This window comes from Primulina huaijiensis, chromosome 3, assembly GCF_012295235.1.
Source record: "Primulina huaijiensis isolate GDHJ02 chromosome 3, ASM1229523v2, whole genome shotgun sequence".
In the NCBI taxonomy this organism is placed as follows: domain Eukaryota; kingdom Viridiplantae; phylum Streptophyta; class Magnoliopsida; order Lamiales; family Gesneriaceae; genus Primulina; species Primulina huaijiensis.
This window is the reverse complement of record NC_133308.1, coordinates 4950234-4960834: the sequence shown is the minus strand read 5'-3', so window position 1 is coordinate 4960834 and position 10601 is coordinate 4950234. Positions and strand designations below refer to the sequence as shown.

The 10601-nt window shown below is 31.2% G+C and overlaps 1 protein-coding gene across 1 annotated transcript; it reads right to left on the bottom strand.

The window, feature by feature from the left end:
• Nucleotides 1-5984: 5984 nt before the first annotated feature.
• Nucleotides 5985-7808, bottom strand: LOC140973273 (molybdate transporter 2). The gene has a single exon (XM_073435953.1). The coding sequence runs from the start codon at nucleotides 7619-7621 to the stop codon at nucleotides 6212-6214; it is 1410 nt and encodes a 469-aa protein (XP_073292054.1). The 5' UTR covers nucleotides 7622-7808; the 3' UTR covers nucleotides 5985-6211.
• Nucleotides 7809-10601: the final 2793 nt, after the last annotated feature.

Sequence of the window (10601 nt, the reverse complement as noted above, 5' to 3'; positions counted from 1 at the left end):
GATCGAATGCGTTAAGGTCCTTGATATAAAGGTTTCTTTTTTACTATTCCGTTCATGTGATTTTTAATTTTTTATTTGCATTTTGGCCATTTTTTAACTTTATTTGTTTCGAAAATATTTTTTGTAAGAATATAATTTATGAAACACAAAACTCATATGAGATTCGTATGTCATTTTTGTGATAAAAATCACTCTCTTCGTGTCAAAAATATTACTATTTCCGATAATTATGAATTAAGTCAACATGTGTTACGGTTATATACCTCTAAGACCATTTCATAAGATCAAAAAAAAAAAAAATTTGGCATCAATCATTCAATTGTACACAAGGAACTAAAGGTCAAGAAATCACTCAAACATAAAATGGCCTTTATAGTTGATAAGGGTCACTTTACACTAATCGCCGCTTAACGTGGTTTGAGCCATCGAAAAATCTTTATAAAAAAAAAAATGGAGATATTTTATCTACAAAAAAATCAAGATATTTGATCTAATATTCGAGTTGAAATATACACGGAACATCTAGTCGATTTTTTCTTTTAAATTAAAAATATAGAATTGTAAAATCTTATTTTATTTTTCTTTTAATTCTTCTAGATGAAACATTCCAAATGGCCCGATAATTAATTTGGTTTCTTCTAAGTTTTAACATCCATTTTTTTATATTTAATCGATTGAATACGAAAAAGAATAATGCTGAAATCATTAATACATAACAATGAATAAAATGTCAACCCTAGTGATGGCAATGGGTAGGGTATGGGTCTGATTTCATACACCCATCCCCATACCCATCCCCATACCCATCCNATTTAAATGAACAATAACAAAAATTATTCACGCTTTATAATAAGTGTGTGTGTGTGTATATATATATATAAATTGTTTCAATGAAGTTATGAATATTTAACAAAAATTATTCACGCTTTATAATAAGTGTGTGTGTGTGTGTGTGTTTATATATATAATGAAGTTTTATATATTTTCTTCTCTTTTAATATACAAAGCATCGTTTTTTTAAATTTTCAAATTTATGATTATATGTATTGAAAACTCCGAAAATCGGTGGATTAACTGATGAATCTTTAATATAAATAAATATAATTACTATATATATACATACATATATATATATATTTTTATATATTGATTTAAACGGGTATTCGGGTCGGGTGTGGGTCGGATTATATCAAACCCGCCTCCATACCAGAACCCGAAAATCCCCATACCCGATTACCGNCAAACCCGCCTCCATACCCGAACCCGAAAATCCCCATACCCGATTAAACAATTATTTAATTGGGTCTAAAAATCTCTCCATACCATCTTCTATTCGGGTCGGGTATCGGATCCTCCAACGGGTTCGGAGGAAATTGTCATCCCTAGTCAACCCTGAAAAGGGGCCATTTCTTGGGAATCTAATCGCGTTTTTTTTAAAAAAAGAAAATTTGATTTAAATATTTTTTTTAGCATTTATTGATTTTTTTGGGAATGGAGTGTGTTTAAAATGAAATAAATAATTTTTTTAAAAATATAAAGAAAAGATCCTTGTTAAAACCAAAAAAATTTGCAACCTTTGAATACTTGTTTTTCACAAGAAGACTGGAAAGCAACATGCTTTAATTTTTTCAATTTTTACTCCATAATAAAAAAAAAAAAAAGATAAAAGTTTAAAACTCAGTGAGAACCAGCATATTTCATGCTTTTATGACTTTGCCCCGTGAAGATACCCACCCCCCTAATCTCGTTCCACAAAAGTTATTTTAACTAAACTTTGAAGAGAAATGGAGGGCACAAATTGGTCAATAAAAAATTATGGTATTTACTTCAATAAATATTTATTACTTTTATTTTAATAATCGGCCAAAATTTTTACCACAAATATAAAATAAAGAGTAGGTCTCAACAATTTATAACTTTGAGACATGTGACTTGATCCATATCTGGACATTGGAGTGAAAAATAATAATTTTGACATAAAAAATAATATTTTTTTCATGGATCTTGTCTGGTCAAATATTCATTTCACAAAATTGACTTTTGAGACAATCTCGTTGACTTTTTTTTTTTTTTTTTGTAAAACAAGATACTTGGATTTCATCATATCTTTTTCACATTTTCAAATTATAAAACTTTGTTTGGACAAATATTTATAAAACGTTTTTATAAAAAAAAAATTTAAAAATATTTGTTTTAAGAATAAATATGTATTTGAAGAGCTATTCTATAAAAAAATTGTTTATGACTAGAAATAATTATGAAGATGTTTGAACAGCTATTGTATAAAAACAATTTAATTATAAACTTATTTTTTTCTCATTTTTTTTCTTGTTTGCAATTTAATACTCGTTTCATCCGCTTTTTTATTTTAAAATAAAAAAAAACTCTAAGTTGTTCTTTAAAAATTATATTTGGAAAACAATTCGTTAAAAAATATTTTCATAAAGTTTTTACAAAAATCTTGTCTAAACATATACTTTAAGTTTTTTTATTTATAAAACACTAAAAACGTTTTTAAAATATTTATCCAAGATATGATCATCGAAGTGAGAAAAATAATCCAAACTTTCAAGAAATGAAAAGATGGTTTGGTGAAGATCTCGAGGGAAGATATATAGTTACAAGATGATATCATCTTCATTAAAAATGATATAGGATTATTGCAATAAACTAAAATATGACTATCGAGAAAGTTCTCCATGATAGATATGAGTGAAACATCATCGATATTGGGAATACAAGTATGTAGAAATAGATAAAAAAAATGATATTGTGGCTCACCAAGCCACATATATCGATACCATAGTAAATAGATTCTCTATGATTGAGTCCAAGAGATGACATATATCAATGTGTCATGGTGTTATTCTATCCAAGTCAATGTGTCCTAAAACAAACGGGGAGATAGAGACAACAACAAGTATCCCCTATGCGTCTACTATGGGTCGCATAATGTATAATATGATATTTATAAGACCTGATGTAGCATATGCTCTGGGCATCAGTACTAGCTGCTATCAAAAGAATCTCGATCCAATGCATTGGAAAACCATGAATGATATTCTTAAGTACTCGAAGAAGAATAAGAATCTGTTCATGGTTATGAGAGTGGAAAATTGAAATTGGAAGCCTACACTGATTCTAGCTTTCAATCAACATGGATCATTCAAAATCGACATCTAGTTTTGTGGTCAAGCTCATTATTTCTGCTATCTATTGTAAGAGTTCCAAGAAAGACAACACATTTTCTCAATTAACCAATAGTTCTTCTTACTCTATTTTAAAAAAAAAAATTGTCTAATAAACTCAGAACAGATGCTTATTTCTTTATACCACTGCAAGTTAACTTATTGTCTCTCATTGAAAAATTTGTTGATTAAATCTCATTATATGTATATATATTATTACATTAAATCAATATCTATAGATCGCCAACGAGAGAGAAAAATCGTAACTTTCAAGACAAGAAAAGAGGGTTTGATGAAGAAGATTAAAGTTTTTGTACGTACATAAATAAAACCAAATATTATAAAAATAAAAAGTATTACCAATAAGAAGATTAAAGTTTTTGTACGTACATAAATAAAACCAAATATTTAATAACGTTTTTTGTTGGTATTAGGCTAAATGTAAAATTTTGGGCCCATCAATTAATTAAATTAGGGGAAATTTGAAGTATCACAAAACGTCACTTTCAAAATTCAAGGTTTACAAAGTTTAAGAGGGTTGAAAAAAGGTTTAGACAAAGACAAACGCTTTTAGTTTTTACTAGAATTTTGATTATATCAACGGCTAAAATCAATAGATTAAATAACAGGTTTCGAAAACGCCAAGTATAATGAAGCGACACTGTATAGTCAAAATACATATTTGTATCTGCAACATAATTTATCATAGCTAATCATAATTTATTTTAGGTTTTTACAATGTACATATATTGTATGTCAATTATCTAGTAAATAAGTTATATTCCAATAAATGTATTTTCATAAATTAGAGTGAGTCTTATGAGGAAACTTTTTCATCAGTCACAAATTTCAAGTTAATTAGGATTATGCCAGCCATAACAATATGATACGATTATAAAATATGACAAATAGATGTGAAGAAACATTACTTAATGGAGATATTAAGGAAGATATTTATGTAAGAATGTTAGTGAGAGTGCACTGACATTCTTAGTAATTTATGTTTATGATATCCCCCTTATTGGAAATTACGTAGGATTATTGCAATCAACTAAAGTATGGCTAACAAGCAAATTCTTGATGAAAATATGGGTGAAGCATCATATATATTGGGAATACAAATCTATAGAGATATATTGAAAATGATGTGGCTCACCCAAGCCACATATATCGATATCATAGTAAAGAGATTCTCTATGAATGAATCCAAGAGATGACATATACCAATGTGTCATGGTGTTACTCTATCCAAGTCAATGTGCCCAAAACAAATGGAAAGATAGAGACAATACCAAGTGTCCCATATACGTGTGCTATTGGTGGCATAATGTATGATATGATATCTATAAGACCTGATGTAGAATCTGCTCTTAGTGTCACTAGCCGCTATAAGAAGAATCTCGATCCAATGCATTGGAAAGCCGTGAAAGATATTGTTGAGTACTTGAAGAGGACTAAGAATTTGTTCATGGTTATGGGGGTGAAGAATTGAAATTGGAAGTCTACATTGATTCTAGCTTTCAATCACATGGATCATTCAAAATCGACCTCTAGTTTTGTATCCATGCTCAATATTGATGCTATCTCTTTTAAGAGTTTCAAGAAAGACAACACAACGGATTCCACCACTAATGCCGAATACATTGCAGCATCAACTGCAGAGGAAGAGACTGTTTGGATGAGGAATTTCGTCTAAGAATTAGGTATTACTACTAACGGAGTTGATGTAGTCTCGGTGTGATGTGACAACATGCATGTGTTGCACAAGCAAATGAACTAAGGTCTTATTAGCAATCCAAACATATATTTAAGAAGTTCCACATCATCTGAAAGATTGTAGGAAGATGATACATATCAGTCGAGAGAGTCGCCTCTACAGATAACAATGTTGATCCACTGAGAAAGCCCTTGCCAGTATCATTGTTTGAGAAACATCGCGAAACAATGAGATTAAAGTTTATGGGTAGTTGGTTATAGGACAAGTTAAAAATAGTTAGAGGGATGTCATGCAAGCTAACTTGTGGCTAAAGATTTTAGGCAAAAACTTATGTGAGACGGTTTCACGAGTCGGTTTCACGAGTCGTATTTTGTGAGACGAATCTCTTATTTGGGTCATCCATGAAAAAGTATTACTTTTTATGCTAAGAGTGTTACTTTTTATTGTGAATATCGGTAAGATTGACCCGTCTCACAGATAAAGATTCGTGAGATCGTCTCATAAGAGACCTACTCAAGATTTTATTGATTCATATAACAATATTTATTTTAATATAATTTATGTTTCATATTTAATTTGATATTTACTTTATCTGTGTATTCATTCAAGCTGCATAGATAAAGATCTTTGATTTCGAGTAATTTAATGGAGCACTCATATGTACTCGTTAAAGGTATTGATTACACACAATGACACCCTGTGTTGTATTCAATACATTCAACATAAAGAAATTTGCTTCTATTCGTTTCTTAATTGTTTCTTGAAATATGTTGTGATATTGTTTGTATATAGATTGATAATCTATTTCATTTTCCACGGCATGGAGCGTGCTGTCGATCTCATTTTCTGCGTCGGAGTCGATGCCAATTTTTCAAAGATAATTCCTACCATCTCCACATAATTTATGTTGGATTAATTTCAAATTCGCCCATTCCTTAATTTATGTAAATAATTATGATAGATATGAAATACACTTAAAATAAGAGTACAACCAGAGTCTTAATAGATCATCTTAAATCACTATGAAGCAATATAATTTTAAAATCCACACATCCAAAATCAAATTCATATAAGTAACTAACACAATACTGAATAACATACAACTTCTGTTGTCTTCTAAAAATGATACACATGATTGATCCCAATAACAGAATCAATATGAATTACAGTAGATAAAAGCGAATGCTCTTCTCTAACAGCACAATTTATACTTGCTAATGGTTTGCATTTCTTGATTTGACATAAAAACTAAGATATATACGAGGGATTTCATCGGGGATCAAATCCATTTACCAGCCAGTTTCTCTTACGGATTAATAAGAGCTTCTTCGTCACCTGAAGGCTCACCCTTGGTCGTGTTACAGAAACTAAAACACGAATAATCCATCTCCCTCAATTTCAAAAGCAAATACAGCACAATCCCACATATAAATCCCAATGCAGCACTAGATCCTGTCATTGACACAGCTGCACAAACCAACATCACAAAAGATTCTTCCTTGGAGTTCATATCTCTGGATGCCATAGCCAATTCGATTCCAGCAAATAACAATAACACCCCAAGAATCCCAATTGGAAATTCACTCAAAATTCTCACAAAAGAGTTCCCAAGTAACAATCCAAGGATCAGTTTTCCTACCCCTAGAAACACAACCGATAGACCACTCCTCCCTCCGAACCTGTACTGACCTGCCAGCCCTCCAGCACCATGGCAAACCGGCATGGCACCGAACCAGCACCCCACCAAATTCATTATTCCTACACTAATAGAAACCTTTGTTGCCGACAAATCTGTACCAGGAAATAGATCATCGGAGAGTTTACAAACAGCGATAACCGAGTTTAAAACGGACAGTGGTATTTGAGGCACCGCGCCTCGTAAAAACCCAATCTTGAAGTCTTCCCAAGTGATTTTTAGGACATGAAATTTCGAGGGACCAAACGTTATGTCGCTAACAATAGAAGGGTCACGAATGAAACACAAAACCAAACCTACCAAAAACACGATCAGTGCAGAAGGAATACTTGTCAAGATTTTAATTCTTCTCTGAACTTTACGCTCTTTGTTTGACAAGGTACTTGAACTGGTGTCGAAGCTGCGGCTGACACCACCATCTCCGGTGGTGAGAATGAGAAAGAGGAGACAAAACAGGGCCAGAATAAGCCCATCAAGCCCGAGCCAGGAACGAGGATTGTTGGTTTTTGTGGCCGTGGTTTTGGTAAAATCTTGATTATAACGAATATACTTGATAGCAGAAAAGGCAAAAGAGAGGCCCTGCGAGAGCTGGACACCGCGGACCACGGGAAGGGGAAGATAGCGGTAGAGGAAGGACATGAGTCCAGTCACTCCAAGTAGAAGGAGCACGACGGCAGTGCAGATCCCGGCGGCGCCGATCTGGCTCACCGTTAAATGTGGCAACTCGGTGACGGCTACTGCGGCGATTGATTTCATGGGTTGGACTGGCATCGGGGTGCCAAAAAGGACCCCGGTGGCGATGTTGTAAAGGGCTGTGAAGATGAGAGTGGTGGAAAGATCCAAATTTGAGACCAGTGTAAGCGCCAACACTATTGGAATGTATGTTCCCAGGTCTCCGACGGCGCCACTTAGCTCGGAGAAGATAGAGGTCTTGGGGCGGAGTGAAGCAGCGAGGTGGCTGCACCACCCGGATACGCGGCGGTGAAGGAGAGGGGTGGTGGTGGAGGAATCTTCAGCCATCTGTGTAAAAATCTGAACTCAATACAATGAATCAAGAATTGTGAATTTCAACAAAAACTCATTTTTGCGAAGGGCTGCGGAGAATCGGAGGAAGTAGTTGGGAAATGGCTCTCCAATGATTGATTGAGCCAAACAAAAAAAATATCGGGGCAACTTAATTATTCATGGTTTATAGATTCTTCAAAGATTCCAATAGCATGTTGATCAATATCGACGACTCATATGGTGCTTGGATAAAATATCATGGTTTGCTCGATAAAATTTTTTTTAAAAAAATTAAAAATAATTAAAATAAATTGTTTGACGATTTATAAGACTGAATTTTTTTTAGATTTTACTTTTATTCTTATATGTTTTCTTGAATCCTCATTTTATCCTCACTCTTTAAATCATTATGTTATCATTTTGTTTTTTTAATCATATTTAAAATACGATTTTGTTCTAACTTTTTATTAGAATATATAAAAAAGTGTTAATATTTTATTGAGTAAATTATTAACTATAATTTTTTTATTTAACATTTTATTTATACACATTAAAAATAATATTAAATATTTTTCTACAAAGAACATATATTTTTTTAAACATAAATATAAAATAGATTTATTTTTTAAAATATTAAAATTATAAAATTCTTTTCATATAGTGTTATATTATAACTACTTACATTAACTTATAGCGTTGTATAATTTTGATCTTTTCTATCATAAAAAAAATTTTATAATATAAAACACATTAATATCTTTAAGTTGTTTAAAATAAATTAATTCTAACACTTTAATATTTTATTTATAAAATAAAACACCATAACTTATAAGTTCTTGAAACAACACAAATTTTATTTTCACCATTTGTTTTTTTTATAAAATACAATTTGTTTCTTTATATATTGTTGTATGTAAATACTTTCTCTCTTTTATCAGAAAAAGTCGTGTGACGAACGGAAAAATAAATTATCATTTAAATTAAATACTTTAGTTATTTAAATATGATTGTTGCTGATGTTTTTAATTTTTTTTGCCGCTACAAAATAATGTATCTTGCTTATTTATTTTATTTTATTTTTTAATTTTTAAATTTCTATGTATGTATAAGAAGGTTTTTGTACATCAGAAAAAACCCAAAAAAATAGTCTTACATGTCAATTTTTTTAGACGAACCTCCAACCAGACCCGAATAATAAAAAATATTATTTTTATGTGAAAAATATTAGATTGCATTACTTGTATGGACTGGGTCGACAATATCACAGATATAGATACGTAAAACTGTTTTACATGAGACCTACAGTGAGACAGGTTGACTCATTCAATATTTGTAGTGAAAAATAATATTTTTGACATAAAAATAATAATTTTTTATGGGTCGGATCAGATAGTAGATATGTCTCACAAAATTAACTCGTTAGTTGATCTCATAATATTTTTTTGAAATATTAAAACAACTCAATTTATCTTACTAAATTTTATATATAATTTCAGGCAAAAAATTGTGTGAGACGGTCTCACGGGTCTTATTTATGAGACGGATCTCTTATTTGGGTCATCCATGAAAAAGTATTACTTTTTATGCTAAGAGTATTACTTTTTATTGTGAATATGTGTAGGATTGACCCGTCTCACAGATTAAGATCCGTGAGACGGTCTCACATGAGACCCCCTCATAATTTCAAGACAAGATATCATTCAAAGATAATGTGATATGTATGTGTGTAGAAATTTTATAATATTGAGACAATATTTATACATATATACATACATATATATACATATATATTACTCATCCTGTTACTCTTTTAGATGTTTAGCATGAAATGAGTGTTAACGATTTATTCCATTCTACCTTTACACTTATTTGGATTAAGTCATTTAAAATTCACGATTTCGAACACATAATTTAAATAAAGTAAATTCAAATTCATCATCTACTTATTACACTATAACTGAATTATAGTGTGTACTCCAATTAGTGATGTAAACGAACCATACCGTTTGAGAGCTATTCGAAGCTCGACTCGATAAAAATCTCGTTTTAGTTCATTTGTTAATCATATCAAGCCAAGCTCGAGCTCGATTTTGAGCACAAAGCTGAAGCTTAAGGATGTTTAGCTTGTGAGCTGGCATACATGTTCATTAATAAGTTCGCGAGCTCGAGCTCGGCTCGTTTAGGTGGCTCATTTGTTGAGTTGACAAATAAAAATATTAGTACTAATGTCAATATAAAGAATTGAACACAAGGCCATCATTATACTAAAATGTTCTTTAAACTTTTGTACTTCTGTAATTTGAGTGCAAAATAGAAGTTCAATTTTTTCTACTCGATTTTTTACACCTAGGAGTTGTGATACTCGTTTTTTAATTGTGTTAATAGTCTTGATAGTTTTTCTTTTTTAAAATTATTCAAGTTTGTGAATTGTGGGTTATAAGAATGAAATGATAATAATAATCGTTTGATAGCTGATATGTATTAGCTCTACTTTGATCATTTTATTTGTTCCCCACAAATGTTTAACTTTTATTTCTCTTTTGTAATTTTAAGCCTTTTTCCCTTATAAATTCTTGAAGGTATTAGTGCTCATCCCGTCAATGATTCTGGAAAATACTTTTTATACTGACAAACACTTTTGGAAAATTTTGATAAGGTATTGTTTTTGTACTAATTGACGCAGTTGTTGTTGTTCATCTAATCCAAACACATGAAATCCAAACACATTATGATATCAAGAATCGCACACAACTCCAGTTATGGGAAGAGTTCAACAAAGTACAAATGATACCAATGAAGCTTCTCAAGCAACAATATGGTTGAACTAGATAATATTGAAACTGATGATACCAATCCATATGGTATGAAGAAAAGGAAACAAGGAAACACACATCTAAGGTATGGATGGATTTTAAAGTGATTACTATTGCAGATGGGTTGACGAAGGCTGAAAGTATTCATTGTAAACATCGGTTGACATATAATAAAAATTTGA

Coding starts and splice junctions, on each gene's coding strand:
- LOC140973273 (XM_073435953.1), bottom strand. CDS start 7,621: ATGGCTGAAGATTCCTCCACCACCACCCCTCTCCTTCACCGCCGCGTA.